The following is a 22,609-nucleotide window of genomic DNA, read 5'->3' as shown; positions in this document are numbered from 1 at the left end:
AAACTTCACTATTAATTATCTAAAAATATTTATTTTCATATGGGTCTTTAATCCTCTAATTATACCAGAAAAAAATCTCTTTGGCGCCAATATTTATTTAGCACCGGTATTAAAACGAAAATTGCATGCAGGGAAATGACGTGGGAGGAAAAAAAATGTTTGTCAAGAATTATCGCGAAAAATGCGCCTTTTAGTTTTTTTTGAAAATGCTTAAAATCAAGTGATTTGGAAACTTTAAGGGAAAACCATAGAAACTATTTTAATAAAGATTAATATTGTGAGAAAAGTCAATTTTGAGCTTTGATTAAAAAAAATTAAGCAATAAATTAATGAAGAAAGCAGGGAATAATAATAATAATAAGTAGGAAATACGTTTAGAAAGCTGGTATATTTAAAATTAATTATTTTCAATACTCATTCAACCATCAGTTTCCCCGGATTTTAATCATTTTTTTTTTTAAATATATCCCATTTAAATTATGCACAGTATAAGTGATGCAGGGTTGGCGCCTTTTGGCCACATGTTTGGCTCTGCTGCAGACGAAGAAATAAGGTTATGGATTAAAACAGAAAAAAAGGAAAAATTGTGGGAGAGTTGGAGAATTAAAGAATTGAATAGAATAATAATTAGACATTCATTTAATATTTGATGGACAAGTAGAATAGAAAGATTTAAAAACAAAGAAACTCTTCCAGAATTTTGAATAAAAGTTTGTGTAGTATAAATAAGCAGGCAAAGCGTGATAATAAATCTGGTTTTGAAAATTTAGTGATTTTTTGGATTTTTATCATGAAAGAGTGTATTTTAGAGTAGATTAGAGGAAATATGTTAGGGTCTACGATAATTAAATCCCTTATTGGGAACTTATTGGAAAAGTTGGGCTCAGATTTGCTTGGAACCTGGAATTTAGCTGAGAATATTGAAATTAATAGTTTCTCTCCTTTAGATATTGAGCTGAAAAATCTTCCAATTCCTCAAATTATATTTGAGGTTGCAGATCTTCCATTTATCGTTATTTACAGTAATATCAGGCAAGTTAAAGTCTTTTTAAAGACTGATCAAATGCCATGTGAAGAAAATCCCTTGAATATTGAAGCTTGGGATCTAGATCTACAAATTAGATTAGCAAGTTTAGATGAGTGGGATTCCAAAAAGTGGTGTAAAAGACTCCTTAAATCTAAAAGGAAGAAAATATTAAGATGGTACAAATATGTATCTCCTTGGTCAACTCATAAAGTCGCGAATCAAATCTCTCAGTCTTTGGAGACAAGTATTGTAAACTCTTTGAATATTAAGTTACACAACATTCATTGCATGTTGATTGATGATCATCTTGGCCCAAATCCTTTTGCAATTGAGATTCTTACTGATTCCTTCTATATTAGTTCAGTAGATGATTCCAAGACACTATCACAAGAGGAATTGCAAGGAAAAAAGTCTAGTCTTCTTCAGTTTCTTTGGATTCGATTTTACGGTTTTAGAGTCATTTTTCGTAAATTTGATGATTTATTACTAACTTCGGTACCTAAGAATGTAGTCACTAAATTGGTTGATATTGAAGGAGATACAACTACCGCTTTAGGAGGAGATGATGATGAAACTGGCCCTTCAGGCTCAAATATTGATGATTCATCGTCCTCCAATAATAACCAAGATGGGTTCTTCTCCAAGATAGCAAAGAATCTACTTCCAATCTTTTTTTCGTCTGACAAGTCTGAAAGACAAAAGATGAGCTTTATGAGTAATTTTTTATGTCGTTTAAATAAGCAAGATTCGTCTCAATTTGAGCTATTTAGAGAATTTACTGAGATTTCTGTAGGATCAAAGGAATTTTCTCATACTGAGCTTCCAAAACACACTCAGAATGGTAATAGTAAGTTTATTAAACTGCCAGAGGATCCATCTTGTAGTATTCAAATGACTAAAGATCAAGGCGTGGAGTTGCATATACTGTTTAAGAGATGGGATATTCGAGCTTTAAATGCTTCAAGTACGATGTTTGGGACCATTTTTAAGGATGAAGAGCAGTACAATAGGTATATTTCTTCGAGAGAGTGGAAGGCTAGCAAGTTGATATTCCTTCCTAGCTCAGAAAAGCATTTAGAAAGACCTCCATCGGTGGAAGATTTTCCAGATGAGACTTTTGAGATTACTTGTACTGAAGATATAGTTTCAGTGCTATACAACTTTATTAATTACTTCAACCAATGGTCCTCTTTTTTGAAAGCTTCCCAATATGTTTACAGTAATCGTAAAACTCACGAAGATCTTGAGAGATACTTATCATCAATCATTTCATATAATAAAGGCTCTAAAAAGAACGGTGGTCCATCAAACATCCCAAAGCAACTCCTCACAGAAATTGAGACGGAAATTTCTATTAGAGATGTTATTGCTCTAAACATGTCGGCAAATGAGTTCTTAAAAGATGGTTTCTCGTCAAAAGGGAGTGGGTTTTGGGAAGCATTAAACAGGAATTCCAAAGTCGATCCAAGTGTTCTTCATAGTTTTGTTGTCGAGAAAGTTTTAGGGAACAGCACTCAAGATCGTGATCATGATCACGGCCAGAAAAAAGGTACCCAAGATCAAAAATTTTGGATCCCAGAATCAAAACAGGTAGATTCAATGAAGTTCTCTACTTTTAATAAATGGTTTTCAAGTGAAGGAAAACTGCAAGTTACTATTCCAAAAGCAAGAATTTCAATCATTATGAGTGATGCATCATCCATTTCTTCAAAAATTACACCGGTACCGGATTGGATGAGACCATTATTATTTACCAAGTCAACAAATGAGGGTTTAGTTGGAAAAATTTCTGGATTGATTTTTGAGTTTGATATGAATATGCTTTCCGATAAGATCTCATTCTATCATAGGCAAACTTTGATGAATATTTCAAGACTCGAAATCTTTGAGAATGAATTTGGTTTGGTTTGTGGGTTGCTTAACAAGTCAAAGGCTAAATGTTCCGAGAAGAATAGTTTTATGAATAATTCTTTGATGAAAATTCCATCACACGCCATTAAGATCTTCCCAATAACATTCCTTCCAAGTGTAAGAGTTCTTGAAATTGGAGTGGAAGACAGAAATTTTTTACAAAATTATTCTAGAAATCAAAGCAGCTATTTTGGAGGCCAAGCAAAAGATCACGCGTTTCAAGATCATATTGAAACTTTTACAAACAAAAGCTTTGAGGAAATCAGTGGTATGAATAGACTTAGATTGGTGGACTTGGATTACAATGAGATTGATTTGAATGACAAGAAAAAGGGCCAGGAGAAGATGAAAGCGAAGGTTGGGATAAGCTTTAGAGTTCACCAGCTCTTTGGATGCACTGTATTTAGTGATAGTAAGAGACAAGAAAACACTCCAATTCCAGGATTTTGCCCAGATTTTAGTTACTATTTAATCCAAGATGAATATTTACCTCATTTTAACTTAAATTCTTTAGAAATTTCTGGCTTTAACTTACATGATTTAAAGAGTATTTGGAAGATTGGAAATCTGGTACCTCATGTAACTTCTAACATTAACTCCATCATTTCAAGATCTCACAAAGAAGAAGAGATTCTACTAGTAAAGTCTTTGATGGAAATGATCAACACTTCATCTAAAGATAATATGATATATTCAATAAGATTGAACCAATTCAAGATTTCTTCTAGATTTCCAAATACTATCAATTCTAATTCTAGGTACTCCATTAGAAACTTATCTTTGAATAAGCATCTACATGATGCATTAAGCATTTCCAAGTGTCTTGGATGTAATATTGATCCGAGAGTTGAAATAAGGCCCAGTGTTTTAGACAATAACTTTGGAATAACTACATTTAAGGTGGATGATACGGATTTAAGTGGATTCAATAGAAGAGTTGAGGAAAAGATGGAAAAGAAGGTAACTAGGATCATTTCTGAAATCTTGTTGTCTCCTGAAAACTTTCTTCAGTCATTAAAAACATACAGAGTTATGGAAAGTAGTCAATCTATATTTAGAGGAGTTACAGGACTGACTTTAAATAGTAGTTTTGGGAACCTTGCAAGTTATGACTATGAAGAGGAAGAAGTTAATCAGATTAGTGAGAGTCTTTTATATAATGAGATCTTGAGATATTTGCTTCAGAACGAGTACTTTGTTGAGGAAAATGTTTCATTTACAGGTATTCAAATTTGGATTTCAGGTTTATCATTTCAAATATGGACATCTAGTAGGAACTTATCTCTTGAAATGGAGGGATTAATTCTATCGATGTTGGCAAATAATGTTCAAGTAGTGTCTCATGATAAAAGACGAGACGACAGTATTGATGATCACGAAACATTATTGCTGAAAATACAAGAAACAGAGAAAAATGGAGAAGTGAGTAAAAAAGATTTAAGAAAGGACAAAAATAGGAATGAAAATAGAGGAGAAAAAGAACAGGTACTTGAGTTTTTTATATTAAAGAGTGTTTCTTTTCAGTTATTTGAGAATCAGGTGGATTTCAATTTATCAAGGATATCTTTAAATGTGTTTCCTGCTGTAATGACTTTGATTAATGGGTACGAACTTTTGATATTCCCAAAAAAATCATGCATCATAGATTTGAAGAGGATATTTGAGAATATTAAATCTTTTAACAAAAATAAGATGAAGGTGAATAGGGAAAAGAAAAACGATTTTGGGTTTTTAAAGTCTATAAAATCTTCAACTCTGAGACTCGGGGAGATTTCTATTCAAATCTATGATACCGAGTATCTTCTCTACCAGCTTTGCTTATTTAATCTTTGTTTTAAATATACACATAACTTGAACAGCCGTCATAGAACAATCATTAATCTTTCTTTGGGGGAGATTTTTATTCAATCCATCAATAATATATTACTTAAAGACCAGAATTTAGGGTTCCAGCAGATCAGAAAAGACTTTTCAGGCAGGCATTTCTTCACTCCAAGCGTAATTTTTTCAAATTTGTCTGGCCATCTTATACCTTCCACTCAAATTCGTTCAAAGAATTCAAAAAATCGTTTTCCTTATGTACTAGTTCATTCTGATAATATTAAACAAAATTTGAATAGAATAGGTACCGAATTAAATATGTCTCAAGATCCAATTTTTCACTTGGAAATTAAGATCAGAGTAAAAGAAGGGGTTTCTTTAGACGGAAAAGGCGAGGAGGAGAAAGGACTAGGTGGGAGAGTAGAAGCGGGAGAAGGAAAAGCAATAGGAGTAACAGGAACAGAAGAGGTAGAAAGAGAAGCAATAGGAGTGGCAGGAGCAGAGAGAGTAGAAGATAGAGGTGATTTGAACTCGAACTTGGGAGGGGCTGGGAAACCCCATATTGAAAATGGGACAAATAAATACGTGATAATAATAAGCTCAAAGCTAAGTAATGGTAACTTTTTCTTTACTGATGATGAGATTATTAGGCTAAAGTCGGTACTTCATTTATACAAGAAGATGTTTAACAAGTTTAAGGAGGATAAAAATATCTTATGGAGTTCAGATTTTGTCTTAGAAAGAGAGTCTCCTTTTGAAGCTTATAGGCTTGTAAAGTTGAATGAAAACGAAAACTCTATTGACATTAGTAAGGATCAAAAGCTTGTTGATAAATACCTGGTACTACCTGAATCCTCTGACTTTTGTCGAAATTGTGGAGGGGTTCCCAGTGATTTAATGGATGAACCTAAAAACAAAGATGAGTATTTTGTTGAGTTTAGCTTAACATTTGAAAACTTTTATATTCATTTACTTGTTAATTCAGATAAGCTTTATAAAAATAGACTTATAGATAATCAGCTATTGGAGATACATAGGGAAGCAATCGAGTTCTCGAATGAAAGTCTTACTTTGGTCAGACCATTATACTGCTTTAATGACCAAATCTACGATTCAAAGATATATAATCCAAGGACTGCCATTTTAACAGCTGAGTCTGTTGGTTTAAGGCTAAACTTTTGTATTCAGACTTCAGTTTCTACCCAATGTATTAGTAATAGCAATAGTAATACTATTGTTAGACGGCTGGATCACCAGTTTCTATCAAGATCATCAGTTTTTACGGTACCTCAACCTTATGATGTAAGGAAATATGTTAGAGAATGGAAAATTAAGGCAGGATTTAAAGAAATGAATCTTATGGTTGTTAGGAACGGAACTTGGGGAATGTTGGATTTCTCACTCAAGAAGATGAATTTAAAGCTTATTATGCATTTGAGTGATGTTTTTGAATATAGAAATAATCAACAGAGCAACGATATCTTAAAAGGATTATTTTCCTGTATTAAACTAATTTTCAAAAAGGAAGCAACTAGAATTGTCAAGATTAAGTTCAAGATTCGAGATATATGTATTTGGTCGATATTATACGAAAGAATTATAAGTACAAATAATAATGCCAACACCAATACAATTACAAGTACCGTAGATATGTACTTTACAAAGACTTCTTCTAGTTTGGATTATGTTTGTTTGTCTCCATTAAAAAATTTATTATCAGAATATTCATCTTCAATGTTGCCAGAATATATAACAATTGATAGAAAGAAGAAGAATCTAAGTCAGAATTCAATAGATGAAGAGTTGTTTCCAAGTTGGGAATATGGTCTAAGCTTACCATTACCGGTACCTTTTAATCATCCGGAATTATTATTAAATTCAAAACCAAAGATTTTTCCAGTTTTTGGAAAGAGACCAATAGAAGGAGAAGATTTTGAACATGAAAAAAGGTATAAAAGGTCTTTCAAAACTGGTAAGGAGATTTATATTATTCCGATTATCACGCTTAAGAGTAATGAGATGGATTTCGGGAGCTCTTCTAATATGAGCAGTCCAATTTCTATAGAAATAACAATTTCTCCAACATTTTTGTCAATGATTCCACTCATATTTAGACAACTCATAGATATATCTTTCATGTATGATAAGTTTAAGACAATTCACTTGGATGAATCTTTACTTACTTCAAGTAGACGAGGATCATCTGATCATAGCAGCTTAAAGAATCGAAGTATGTTTTTTCAGAATCAAAGGACGATTCAAGATTATAAGCATGGAGATACTGTTACTAATTTATTAAAGTCACTAAAGAATATTCCAGTGACTTCTATTGAGATCAAGTCCAAATTCAATACAATGGTAGTTATCTTTCCAGAATTTAATGATATGGAAATGTCTGATAGTATTTCTTCCAAGTACTTTGAATCGTATTCAAAAGGGATTAAAAAAGTTGAAGTAGATGCTGGCTTTGTATCAAGTCTAAATTTGGGGCTAGCAGGAGAAGCAGAATCAGGAGCAGGAGCAGGAGCAGAAAGAAAACACCCAGTAAGGGAGGGAGAAGACCTGAATAAGAACAATTCTATGATTAAGAGCATCGACAAAGGCGAAGATTACTATTATATCTCATTATTTTCAAATTCTTATCATCCAGCTATAGCTTTTAGTCACAATATCAACTTCTTGTTCCTCTTCGAGACTGAGAAGGACCGGGAAGAGGAGGAAGTCTTGGAACACGAGTCACTGAAGATTAGCCTAGAAATCTCGCAATTGAGAGTTCAGCTCCCATTTGTTAAGAACATTGGAGGCGACTATATTATGGATGAAGTTGGTGGACTTACTGAAAGTAGGTACCTCTTTAAGACGATGGGTTCAGAAGATAATATTGAAGGTAGAGATCCAATATTGGATATATTTATTCCTTCTGTGAACTCTTGTTTTGTTTTATCCAGAAATATTCAGAATGAGAGTGAAGTCGATACAAATCTTCACATATCAGATTCATTTGGGATCTTATTCGGAATGGTGAATATACCAATAGTATTTGCAATAGATGGAGCAAGAATTCCAGTAATGGACGATACTTTTATTTTAAGAAACTATGCTTTGAGAAAGAATAGAGGAGAAAACAACGTGAATGTTTTGATTGGGGATTTGGAAAAAGGTAGTCAGGAAGAGGGAATGGAGCTTAGGGGAGGAGACTTAAATGGAGAAGAAGATCCCTGCTTTACAAATTGTATGATGAATAAACCAGAACTTCTTGGGATTGTTATTAATGCAGTAGGAGATCATTTTCTTCAAATTCAGGCTAATTTGAACAATTTTAGATTCATCTTTAGTTTAACTACTTTTTCAGTTTCAGCTCCTTATATCCAAAGAATTAGCAGCTGGTGGAACGACATATGGTTAATTAGGATGAGGTATCCAAGATGTGAAGGATCTACAATGAGATATTTTTTTGTAGATACAAGAAGTGATGCAATCAATATTTCGAGTTTTGGATTAACAGCTAAGAGTACTAAATTTGACTACTTCATGGAAGAGGAGGATGAGAATAAGGAGGAGGATATTAATCAGGAAAGCTGTTATTTGAATCATTGTGAAAGAGGATTTAATTGGAGATGTGTAAAAGGCACGAATGAAGTTTACAGTGTGAATAAGTTTGATTACTGTAATTTTGAGATCACTAATCCTCTATTTTTTCCCTTGGATGAGTCAATTCCAATAGTTTTGGCTCTTCCAGTTACTGCTTGTTTGGAAGATCAAGTTAGGCCTTGGAACTCCCTTGAATTTAAGGCCAAGGATGCTTCAGTTATCCAATTTGATGAGAGGCTTAAAGACTTTAATTTGGAGATACTTATTGATGAAAGGAGTACTGGCTTATCAAGCTTGTCAAAATCCAAGTCTTTTGTTTCTGGAGTGTCTTCCACTGCTTTGGGGCGTCTTGATCATACCCAAGATCACCCTAGTACATCATATACAAGGTTAACCAAAGGCGAGAACTCCTCTTTGAAATTCCAGAGCGTGATAAAGTTAGATCCGTTTTTGGTTTGTAACTGTGTGAATAGAAGTTGTTTATCACGAATAAACTCTAATATTTCGGATTCAAATCTAGTCCAAAACGACTTGGCGGAGTTTAATTCTGATGAAGAGAACCCAGCTTTACTGGATTATAGATTTTCTGTGAGAATTAAGGAAGAAGCAGGAGTAGCAGAAGATATTCATCAACTAAATCACGAGCAAGAAGGATCGTTTGAGTACTTTACTTCAGCGTATCCAAACAGAATTTCTAAGTCCCAAAAGAAAGGGGGAAGTTTGTTGAATGGATGCAGTTCTTTCAAGCAGAGAATTTCTTCAAACAATTATTCAATTGGAATATTGGCCAAGGATGAAGATTTTAATTCAGATCAGCTTAGGACAACCAATAATGACGAGAATTTCAAGAGAAAAGTTGCAAGAAGACATAGTACAAGCTTGGATAACAACCTTGTCAACTTCCCAAGAAGGAGGAGTTTTAGCTTGTTTAAAAGAAGGTTTTCAAATGAGACAGGATATAATAATCAAAGTAGCCATCATCTAAATTTGTCTCCGATTAACGAAAATGATCATCACCAAGTCAACTCGAAAAGTGACATTAGACTTGAAAAAGACTATAATAATTACAATAATGGTATTGAAGAAGAGAGGATCTTTAAATTCCAACTTTCTCTAAGTAATTTAGAAATTTGGTTCCACAGGGACAACAAAAAGGAGAACATGAGCGCGATTAGCAGGGAAAATCTAACAAAGGATGAGATTGACCAACTTACACTGGAGGAAGTTGCTATAGACTGGATGTCTAAAGCTGTGCATTTTGTCCCAGCATCAAAAAATAGGAGAGAAAAGAGACGAAATAATGATGATATTTTTAAGATCAAAATTTTGGATCATCACGAAAGAGAGGTGGGTGATAGTAATACTGTACTCAAAGAGCGTGGATATAGCTGTCAAGAAGAGGAGGAGGAGGAAGAAGAAGAAGAAGAATATGATGATGATGATGACGAAGAGTTTGCAAAGTATGTTCAAAACCATGAAGAGCGATATGATGAATTTGAGGACTTGGATAATGTTGAAGAGGAGGAAGTAATTAGATCCAAGGAACCTGTAGACAAAGAAAGCATTAAAATTGGATCTGAACCTTTGGGAAGAAATAAGGAAGGAGTTAGGTTCTTCGATTTGGAAGAATATGAAAAGGATAAATCTAGTAATAAAGAGAGACGATTTATACTGGGTCTAGGGAGAACAGATCACGGAGAAAGCTTAAGATCACGTAAACTGTTTACCAACTCATATGAAATCTTTGAATTCAGAAGAAACATCTCAACTTACGATCAAGCTGACTATGATTACATAATTAAGTCAAATAGATATGGAAGAAGACAAGAGCTTGCTGTACATCGATATTTAAAACCCTCCTATTCCAGCTATTACATACCTAACAATGGAATAGGAAATGGTAAATTAAGTAATTTACCGATAAGATCAGAAACAAGATTACAAAGAGAAGGAGTGGCTTACAAAATAAGAAGAGAGGATGTGGGAGTTAGAGGATTAAAGACTTCAGGAGGAAAGGAAAGTCAATTTATGAACGGAACAGCATTTTCGATTCTACTTAGCCTTGAAATCAATACAGAAGTGATGAATGAAAACTTTCAGTTTTCCGGAGAATGTAATGAAATGAGAATCTTACCAGGATTTCCTGTTAGAGTTAAAGAAGAGACTCTTGTACAGTTTGGAGTGTTACCAGATCCATTTTTGAAAAGAAAGGATGCAAGAAAAAAGAATTGTGTTTGTAACTATTGTAGAATTACAGCTTTAAGAAGATATCTATATTTACATACTTTAAATGGAAGAAATATATATTTAAGCTTATCTAAAACGGTACCGGATTATATTAAAAGAGATTTCTTATTATTTATTAACCATTTAAAAATATTTTCCACTCCAAGTGGAATAAGAAAATCAAATCTTTCAAATTATTGGACAAGTTACCAAACTGAGACAGAGATGGTTATAAATGAGGTATCTATTTCCGTTTCTATGGATATTTTACAGGAAATTAAGTTATTTATTAACTATTATAATGATGTAAAGGATTCAATACTTTACTATTCTTTGGCTTATTCTAAGAGCAGAAGATCATATATTAGCCCAGAAGCTATTTTGAATCCTTATTACTTAATTCAACAGAATTCATCTTTTGTAACTAAAAGTCTTAGAATTGAAGGTAAAGGTAGGGTTATTTGTGTAGGAGATCACGAAAATGTTACATGTTATAGAAGATCTCTTTTGAGTCAGGTTTTACCTACAATTTTGTGCTTAAATAGAATAGGATCTAATTTGGGAAGCTTTTATAAGGAAGATGGAGGTGAGAATGAAGTAAGTGATGAAAAGGATGTAAATATAGAATCTAGAGATGTAAGCTCTGACGAGCTTTCGGTATATTCTTTTCAGTCATCTAAATCATTGAAATCTTCAAACTCTTTACAAGAAAGTCAAGTAATTCTTCTCTACTATTTAGGATTTCCAATTTCTCATTCTAATATGAACTATTATATTCCAGAATCTGTAAAAAGGCACTTGAAGCAAGAAGGATTGAATTATTTGAATAAAAATAGAAGATTTGGGATATATGCAGTACATAGTAATAATTCAAGACAATCTTCTTCGTCTGGCGAGGTTAGTAAAGATGGTGAGTTATTAGATCCAGCACTTGGAGTAAGAATAAGTTCAGAAGATAATAATAATAATAAGCAACAAAAAGCTTTAATTTCAGAAAATACAATTTATTCAGTTATTTCAAATCTAATAAAGTATACAAGCTTACCATTAGATTGGATATTTAAAGGTTTAAAGAATCAATCATATGATAAAGGTATACCCAATTTATTAAATAGGTATCGATTTTTATCATTATTAAAGCTTCCAAAATCACATTTTGACAAGATTAGACAGTTAATATTTGAATATAGGCTTTCATCATTTAATATTGTAATTCATAATGACAATGTTGATATTTTAAAGTTGAGTATTGATAATACCAGATGCCAGGTAAAGTTTCCTGAACAGATTTCGTGTAGACTCACAGGAGTGGTTAGTGTAATAACTCATGATCCCATTATGGACTGTATGATTACTATAGTACGTCCCTTCCCATATACATTGGAGATGTCATTATTAAAGAAAAAGGAGAATAATGAAGCGAATAAAATGAGTAGCAATTATAAGAATATTTCATTTGATGAAATAGATCTTTTGAATTACTATTCATCATCAAGATCTGAAATAGATTCAAGTCCAACGTTGGAGGTAGATTTCTGTACTGAGTCAATTTCTTTAGAATTGACTTCTGGGTTCCTTCAGAATCTTAGACTAATTTTGAGTGACTTTAAGAATTCCCATCTTCTTGGATTGGTTTATGCTTATGAAAGAAGGATAAGTTCTGTTAGAATAATTAATGATATTGGTCAGTCATTTTTAATCATTCAACCAATATCTGTTTTGGCTTATGAGAGTACAGGAGGAGGAACTGGGACTGGAGAAACAGCAATAGGAGTAAGAGTAGGAACATCATTTGAGAAGAAGAAGAATATAAACATGAAGAGTGTGAAAGAAGAAGAGATTAGAGGACTTAGAAACTTTTTCTTGGAGTCAGGAGATTACTGTAGTGTTTCTATTAAACTTCCAGTTTACATGGCAGTGGAGAAGTTTACTCATAGAAAAGGCCAGAAGGCTGCAGCCAGAATACAAGCTAATAGAAATAGTGATTATAGTAGAAGATTAGGCTTGAGTTTGAGAGACCAGTACCACCAAAATAATCATCATCACTATTACTTGGAAGATCAAGAACAGCATTTTAATGGATTTTTGAATATAACATCAGCTACAAAGAATTCTAGAAAAGCTGATCATGTGAAGAAATTAAAGGATGAGAATGATAGTTACGTGATAAACCTTGAGGAGGAGGAGAAAGAGGAGCAGAAGCAAAAGAAAGAACAAGAAAAGAAGCAGGAACAGGGAAAGGGAGGAACGGGAGGAAATCTGGACGGCTTGGATAGGCTAAATAATGATAAGTGCTTGAAAAACAGTTCAGGCGTGATTTTGAATGATATAGTAAATGAATTATGTACATTAGGGATAGCAAAAAGGAAGAAGAAACTGGGAGTGAAACATTTATGGCTGGAAGATAAAAAATCTGAGCTATTATATGGGTCAACAGGAGTAGCTGAATCTGAATTAAGACAACTTGCAGAACAGTTAGAATTAGCTACTCCAGCGTTGGGGATAACTTCAGAAGGGGTGGAAATGATGATTCACAGATTTCTAATTTCACAATCAACATGGTCGTCAATTGGAAAGCTGAAAGATGATACTCTATACAGAAGAGCTTACAGACTTGGAATTTTGGGATTTCTTCTAGTTTTAGAACCAGAATCTGGTACTTCTCCAAATGAATGGATTTGGACACTAGGTACTTGTGTACAAATAGAAAATGCTACAAATACAGTATTTAGAGTAACAGCAAATTGGAGACATGGAATCAGACATTTATGTGGAGCAATTTTTACTGAGCCTTCAAAAAGGAATAACAGAGAAAGAGAGCCTTTTTCAATGGATAATGGTGGTAGGCGTGGAAGTAGCAGTAATCCTAATGAGAATGTGAATAGAGTTGGAAATATTAACAATAAAAATGACTCAATTTTTGAAAAGAACTATAACTTAAAAAATGGAAGAGGAAATCATAAAGGAGTAGATGATAGAAAAGATCACAATAATATATCAAATAGGCACTTTCCATATATAGATATTCCTCCATATTCTAGAAGATCTATTCCTTTGTCCTGGTTTTTATTAAGTGATATGGAGCCAAGTATAGTCCCTATTTTAAGTCATAAAGATATTGTAGATGATAATGAGTATAGTGTTGATAAAGATGATATTTTTGGTGAATTAAGTTACGAGGATTCAGACAAAGATAGTTACGGAAAAGAAGGCTATAAAGAGAGAGTAGTTTTTAGAGAATCTGGTGAATCAAGTGATGAATATGAATATAATGGTTGTCTTAGTCATGCTATTGAGGAGAATAAAAAGAACAAGGCTTTAAACAAAGACTTTAAACTTATAAACACTCGTAGGGACGACAGAAAAGACAGAGTAAATAACATTGGAGATGGAAGACTTAAATGTCATGTTAATAAGAAAGTGAATTCTTTAGTGGATATAAAAAAACATATTCACAATAAGCATAATAAAGAGAGGTTTGGAGGGGCATTTGAAAAAGTTGATGGAGGGAGAGAAAAAGTGACAGTAGACGAAAAATCCGTACTAAGAATCCAGTCCAGACTACACTCAATCCCCTTTACTATATTGAAGATGCTAATTCATGAAATTATGGCAACTCAGCCCGGCAACGTTACTAAAGCCAAGCTTGCAAATGAAATTTCATCACTTACATTTGAGTCGCTAATGGCCTTCAGCTGTCAAGTAGAGTGTATGGATATTCCAACATCGGATAAATATGTTACCAGCTACTCCTATTCTATTAAGCTTACTCCACTTCTTAAAGTTACCAATTCCCTTCCTTTTCCCATACAAATTCGACTAAAGATGTCAGGCGGGTTAAAACTGCCCGCCATTGTGGGGAGCGCGCTCGATGACGTTGAGTTTGACATTCCGAATATGGTGGACTTTACAGAAAATAGATTGAGGTCGTTGGCTTTATTGGAAAATCCACCACCTCCTAATCATTCTGCTACTACTGTTGCTACTGTGGGAATTCCTTTAGTTACGAATGGATTTGGGTCTAAATTTCGTGCTACAAGGGATTGGAGGAAACGCTTAATTAACAAGAATAGTGACTCGAATTATAGTCGATTAAGGTGTGTGTACCGGCGCGAATTTGCTGCACTCATACAATTTTTAAATGGCAAGTCTGTGGATTACATAATTCAGTCACAACAAGAGTTGGAACTTCCAATATGTAGACAAAAGGTCAACTTAGTTGTTTATGTGAATGGGAGTCCTTTGGAGTATTGTAGTTACCCATTATTTACAAATACTCATGAATCAACCGATTATATCCAATCTCGCAATGCTCAAATAAGTGAATTTATTTATAGATCCGAGCATATTTCTATATCATTTCCTTTTGGAAGCACAATTACACAGAATGTGAGTCTGCGTCGTATTTCTGGAAACCCTTATAATGCCTGGAATCCCTTTTACAGTCAATTGTTGCAGAACTTTTTTGGTAATATTGGAAATTTTGGGAGGGAAAAACTTGCTGATGCAATTTCCAACTTTACTATCAGTATTTCAACTTCAACAAAAAGGATTCTTTTTTCAGCACTATCTAGGGTGGAGAATACAACAGATTCTATAATATGCTTATTTTTTAATGATATAGCTAATACAAATAATTCAAATAATATAAACAGAGGAAATACTGACAGTAGAAATATAAAAGGAAGTAGGAGTATCATATTAAAGAAGAAGCAGGAAATTAAAAAAGAACAGCAGGAGATCCGAGATCTAGAAAAAGGTGATTTAGAAGAGGAGAAGCAGAAGCAGGAGGCACATTTAATAGGAATTGAGAAGAAGGATGAGGCACAGGAAGTTGATTTAGATCTGGATAGAAGCGAAATTATATCCTTGTTATCTACAAATTATAAAATTGTTCCCCTTCCTCCAATGTATAGGTTCTTTACATCTCTAGAAAATCTGAAGAATATGAGAATTGGGTCATTTACTTTAGATTTTTTCACTAGAAATCTCAGAATTACTACCAGAATAAGAAAAGGAAGCATTTCAGGCTGGAGTGAGTTCAATAGAATGGTATCTGGTAGTCTTCTCATTAATTACATCTCAAAGATCTCTTCCAAGTATGATTTTTCTTACTTAGGTACCAGTCACTCAATCAAATTGCCTTTAACTCCAATTTCTGAATTAAAGAGACAAAATAATGAGGAAGAACAGCAGAATGTTTCAATTGGAGCTATTACACATAACAACGATCTCCTTTCTCAGCTTAACTGTCCACTCGTCTCATTCTATAACAAATACGAATTTGTATCACAGCTTCCATTTCCTATAGTAATCCATAGATTCACTAATTCCAGGGAAATGCATCGAACCATAAGAACTAATCACTCAAAGCCATTGGATCTCGAATCTGACATGAGGGATGCTAGTATTGTCTTCTTCAAGAATACTATTCAAGCTGATGATGAGGAAAGTAATCATAATGAAGGCGATGAAAATCTGAATCATCATACTAGTAGCACTCAATTTATTTATAAAGGTATGAATAGTGCCTTTGGAAATGAGAATTCATCTCAAAACTATCATAATATAGAGCATACTGGAGATAGCCCTGCTGCTCAACAAACAAGTCATAATAAGCACATTAATGGAAACTTTGAGACTAAGCCTCGAAAGTCAACTAAAAGCAAAAAAAAGTACTACAGATTCAGCTCCAAAGACCTCAAATTACCTCCAAAAACATCTCTTTCTTATGATGGTGTCTTGCTGAGACCTAATGAAAGAAGACCCTATCATGGGAATGATCCAAATGTTTGGATATGCAAACCTATCATCGAAGGTAGCTCTGAGCCTTTACAAGCCTCAAAAGAGTTCTCCCTATTTTCTGGCCACAGACTGGAATACACGCCTCAGCTTAATAAGTTCCAAATTGTGCTCCATCCACAATATATACATCCAACCCACCATAAACAACAGCAAGATCATCACTCTATAAATGGAGTCTCTCAAACTGTCTCGGGAGCCCATTCCAATGTTTTAAATTCAAACACAATTCACCAAACACAAACAAATGGAGGTGAAAATACCTCTTTACAAATCTCTATTTCAAATTCTGTCTCCAATAATACGTCATTACCATCTTCTTCTTTAAATGAATCTGAAAACAAAAATCCCTTATTAATTACTATTCAGATCATTCCAGCTATTCTAGGAACTGCTGCCTCAGGATCAACCAGTTTGAGGGATTCTGCATATTTTGTCATCTTTTCTCTAGCTGAGGCACCATTTTTTGAGATATGTAACTTATCAAACTATTACATTGCTTATGACACTCCAGAAATTAGTAAATCTCACAACTACTACTACAGATCCAAGAAGGCAGTTCTCGAAGCTGTGAGTGTGGGTACATCTCAACTGGAAGACTTTTCTAGAACAATGACTAATAGTAATATTGAAAAAAGTTCAGCTAATGGAGGAAATACCCACACAAAGTCTAAGAAAAAGACATATGTTAATCATCTTCTTGGTACTGGATATGTATATCCTGATATATTTTCAGCAAAAAGTGCAGACATAAGCGTGATACCACCAAAAACAAGAATTCCATATATACCAAAGAATTGGGACTGTGAGTTTATTGGAATTAGACCATTTAATGTAAGAAAGTCTGTATGGACTACCCATTCTGTTACGTCAATAAAGGATCAAATCAGCGTGATTTCCTTTATCAAACTTAATGAAAACATTACGAAGACTAATTCAAACCAAATTAACGTGAAACACTTGAGTGGAACAAATCAAAGTCACATACAAGATTCAGCAAAAGCATCTAATAGATTCCAGAATCCATTTGCTTCTATGAATACAGTAACTAATAACGGGTTAAATAACATGCAAAACAAACCTAAGACAGGGAAATTATATGTATTCTTAATGGTAAACTCTAAAGGTACCAGAGTATTGACTATTATGGACAGTAGAAAGTATGCTGAGAAACTTCTAAATGGAAGTATATTAAGTATATCAAATAAATCTTTTTGGGACGATTCAAACAACTATGGTGATATTGAAAACATTATCAATGAAAGAGGAGAAGATAAAGATAATTTAATATCCAGAGATGGTGATATCAATCCAAGAAGAAAATATCAAAAGACAAACCAGTTACCAGTGAGACAGAGTGCAAGTTTGAATAATAATAATAATATTGGAAAATCTGGAGATAATTTGGGAGAAAATAACTACTCAAATACAATAGCTAATAGTGGTGGTAATAAGTTACTATCAGGAAGATGGAGAAAGATTTCTTGGATTGGATTCAAGATATCTTTCTTCATTCCAAGGACCAGTATCTCTTGGATTCATCAAAACGAGCTAGTTTTGGTAACTCATGGATCTTTATTTCATGTCTCAGCAAGTATACTCCCTCAGAATATATATCCAATGTCAGTGTTGAATATAGTTTGTAATTCATTAATGAATATATGTTACAAATTGGTTGGATTTTCAGAAGATAAGGATTATCATAAAAATCCAAAGATCGGATCTAAGATTGAAAAGCTGAAACTTATAAGTCAAAATCACTTAAATTCGAGTAGTAATTCAATCTCTAATAATAAAAGGAATATTATGGCGTTGTTTACCAATAGAGTGAATAATTTATTCAATAATTCCAATAAGAAGAAGCAAATATTTGGAAAGACTATGAAATTAGATGGAGATAGTGACTCTCAATTTTTATATGGTAGTAACATGGGAGAACATAACAGGATTGAATATATAAAGAGGAAAGGACAGAAAATTAAGAAAAGATTGATTGATCGTTTATTAAATGGAGAGAATAATGAGCTTTTTAGTCATCATGGTTCTGAACCGGAGGAGAACAACGAAGAGATGCAAAAGAAGTTATTTGATGGAGTTGAAGGAAGAGAATTAACAGGTGGCGTATACAATGGAAGTAATAATTACTCCCAGGAGGGTACTTTGGATATGAAACAGAATATGAGTTTTACTTCCATAAGTTATAATTCTTATAATAAGACAATTACAGGATTGGACGATCATTCAGAGGAAAGAACTTTTGAGCTGCTAAGTGAAACAATTAAGGAGATTTACCAATTTTTAAGCAGAAATTTGAATTCTATTGGTGGATCAGTCTCGCCAAAGGAAAATCCAGTCTTGAATAATGTACTGAAACTATTAAGAAAAGTTTACAAAGATTGCATGAGTAATGAGAAGTATATTAAAAAAAGACTAAGTAGTTCGAAGAATTATGTAGACGAGATAAGCAGAGGAGAAGGAGGAACAGGAAGAAGAGTTGATAGTGAGTTAATGATTTTAGGATCCGAATTTCAGAGTCAAAGCAAAAGAACTTTGGGTCAGTTTTTTTATAAGGACAATGATACAAATGATTTTGGTAATATAAATAATCAAAATTTTAGAGATTTAAATACCAAATACTATGAAATATATGATGGAGTATTAGTTTCAGTAATCAATATTGTGGTTTTAATTTCAAGTTATATGGAAAATACTTTACTTACAAGCGGAAAGATAATTTTGAATTTGGGTCTTTCTTCAATTCATATTGATCATTTTTTACCAGGAGATATTCCTGTAATATTAAAAACCTCAACAAATAACCAAATTTTGGATAGAACAGAGAATATAAGACAAATTGAAGGTTTTGAAATGACAAAATTCGATAAAGATGAGAATTCTGGCACTCAAATAAATAGAGTGAATGATAGTAAGTTGTCTATAACAGAAGATTTTGATATTGATTCAGATAAGGAAAAGAACAATTTAGAGCTTAAAATACAAGATTATAAGCTAAGAAAGAATAAATTAAATAAGAAAAGCAAGGCAAGTAAAGGAGTTGATGATGATAATATGATGGAAGATGATATGAATTTTAATAGTGGTTTTACTAGTGATGGTAATGATGTAGATATTGGATATGAAGAATTTGGAAGTAATTCTGAGGGAATTATGGTAAACAGATATTCAAGAGGTAATAATAGTGGTAATTTGGATGATAGAATAGGGAATATGAATGTTTCAAGAAACTTGGAAAGTAAATTTTTTTCACTAACAATATCTAGATCATTAATGAGTCCCGTATATGCCCCAATATTTGATGAAATAAATATTACAGTATCTCAAATATGTTGTAATTTGGAGAGGCTTGTGGTTCAGACTTTATATTTCATGATTTCGAAAGAAATTGAGAATATGAATATAATAACATATTCAAGACAAAAGACTTTGTGGATGCATTCTACAAGACAAAAGATGGTGAAGAAGAAAAGTCATAGAGAAATGAATTATTTAGGATCTCTTGTGTGTTATGTATCAGGTGGATATGGACTTCCAATTTATATTACTAGAACACCATGGGACCAGCTTAAGATTGGGAAGCCTTTATATATAAGAACTTTGAAGATTAGTGATATAATAGTAACAATAACAATAAGAACATCAGATGATACAATAGATATTGATACATTAACTCCAGAGGCATTATTATTTATGAATATATTACCATTAGATACTCCACATATGATATTAAATGTGAGCTCACTTAATAAGGATGCACTAGTTGTAGATATTGGAGAATTCTTTCATTTTTTGGTTTCATCGTATTCAAGACAATTAAAAAGAAGAGTATTACCTTCATTAGGTGTAACTCACTTGGTAGCAATATATTCAGGAATGAAGAGAGGATTTAAGGCTTTGTTTATTGAGATTAAGAGGGGAATAATGGATGATGATTTAACATTTGTGGAAGGATTTATTCAGGGTTTTAGAGTTGGTTTGATACACTTTTTCAGATATATTTTAGGAGGAGCCTTTCAGACAGCATCAGTAATATTTAATTTTGGTCATAAATTACTAGGAGGAAGAAGGCCAAGACCAAAGAGTATTTTGGATGCAATTTGGAATGGTATTGTTGGCATGTTTATGGATACATTTATAACACCATGGATATTATTATATAGAGATCCAATGGAGAATTTTAGAAAGACAAATAAAAAGAGTGTATTTGTACTGACTCTTATATTTGCAATAGTCAGAATAGCACTTTCTTCATTGTTTGGAGCTTTAAATTTTTTTGCAAGTATTACAGAGAGCTTAGCTACTACATTAATTGGTGACTTTGAGCAATTTGTTCATGTAAAATCAAGGGCAGAGTTAATGCATGAGATTGAGAAAGACCGTATTATAAGTCAAGACAAAGAGGAGAAGAAATTAATGGATCAAAATACTGATGACCCTGATTTTTCGGATTTTGAATCTGAAAGAGAATGATGAGAGGAGAGGAGAGTATATAAGAAAGAAGTAGAGAAGCTTTCAGGAAATAAAACTATTAAGAACTTCTCTTACTTTCAGTTTTATCAATTAATTAAAGCATGCGCTTCTACATGCAAAAATGCTATCACATAATTTTATAAAATGCATGCAGCGTCCACATAGATGAAAATGACAAATGGAGAGTTGCATGCAATATATAAAATTTCCACAAAATAATTAGGTTTTAAATGCGAGCAAAGAAAGAGTAAAACTAAGGGGTAAAAACGGTCCAACAGTGAGTTGGCGAAAAAGGGTAGTTGATAATAATAATAGATTGATAGTAGGATAAGTGATTATAGATAAACATATTTCATGGAAAATTTTTTTGTTAGTACAGTGTAAAAGTTGATTATTTCAAAGAAAAATAAAAAGTAAAATAAAAAAAATTTGCTTGTTTGTCTGTTAGATAACTGACTTGCAATGTATTTTATTTTCCTTTATTGAAAATAATTAGATATACATTAATGAGAATAGTTATCTATAAGGATTAGGTGAAAAAATACTTCGCGCCAAACCCCCCATATACTAATATGTTATTTTATCGCACAAGCATGAACATTAAATGTCATTAAAAGTTTCTTTGAGTTAAATTTAGATTCAAATCAAATACATGATAATTATATTTAATTTAAAATATAATTAAAATGAAACTTGCACATTTAATGGATTAAATTGCGCTTATTATTCTTATTAAAAATAAATGCTGTAATAGTATTACTCTTAAAACCAAATAAACTAGTTCATCGTTGGGTGGGAAGCCTTCCAATTGCATCAAGTATTAAAACGTTTAGTTCTCAATGTTAAAAACGGACGATTATTTAAATTCAAGTGAAAAATAGCAGATATTGTTTCGTACATACAATTAGCTTTTCTTAAACTAAGCTAAATGAAGGATTAAGTCATAAACATCTTTAAAAATACTCTCTCAGACATCTAAGGAAGTCCATCATAGAGTCTTAAATGCGCATATTTAAGATCTCCAATTCGGTACAACACTGCGAATGTTGAGAAACGTTAATTTTTGTCATCACCGAGAGTACTTTTGATTGTGATATAACCATCTAGTAATTAAATATTACTCGGATTACTTTCCTTACTTTTTTTCTTCATTTACATTGAAAAATAATTATTACTCCAAATTACTGTAAATAAGGATAATAAATTCAAGTATATTCCGAGTGGTATATACTGGATAAATATACTAAGTATAAATATATGCATGTATATACTATTTGGCTCTTTGCTGTCAAGACAAATTTTATAGTCTTGATCTCCAGTTTGCAATACAGTCTTATTACATTCTTCGACAAAGAGAAATAATAATCAACAATATACAGAGAAACCAATTTCTTCATTATTTAAATCGAAAATGTATTAGAGATAATTACGGTAAGGAAGAAATAAATTCGAAAAAATGAAGTTTTTTTTTGTTCTCCAGTATTTTACCTTTTTTATACGGGATATATATTATCAACTTTACGGGCTGTTTGTTCATATCTAGTATTATAACATAGTCATTCAAGAAATAAAAAATTGAAATTGTTTGATATATTATTTTGGCCAAATTGAATGTAAGTTTTTAATTAAATGAACGAATTTACAAAGATTTCGGTAATTTCCAAAATAATTGATCATAAATATATATGTAATTTAAGCCAACTATAATTAATCCATGTCCATTTAATAACAAGACCAAACAAT

General features: G+C 32.5%; 1 protein-coding gene across 1 annotated transcript; it reads left to right on the top strand.

The window, feature by feature from the left end:
• Positions 1–826: 826 nt before the first annotated feature.
• ELE39_001864 (uncharacterized protein) lies at positions 827–20,866 on the top strand (the record flags this gene model as incomplete). Its single annotated transcript, XM_067345587.1, has 1 exon — positions 827–20,866. One exon carries the CDS (start codon positions 827–829, stop codon positions 20,864–20,866), a length of 20,040 nt encoding a protein of 6,679 aa, XP_067199475.1.
• Between the last annotated feature and the right edge of the window lie 1,743 nt (positions 20,867–22,609).

This window comes from Cryptosporidium sp. chipmunk genotype I, assembly GCF_004936735.1.
Source record: "Cryptosporidium sp. chipmunk genotype I strain 37763 chromosome Unknown contig_2, whole genome shotgun sequence".
Taxonomy (NCBI): Eukaryota; Apicomplexa; class Conoidasida; order Eucoccidiorida; family Cryptosporidiidae; genus Cryptosporidium; species Cryptosporidium sp. chipmunk genotype I.
This window is presented reverse-complemented; position numbering and strand designations above follow the sequence as displayed.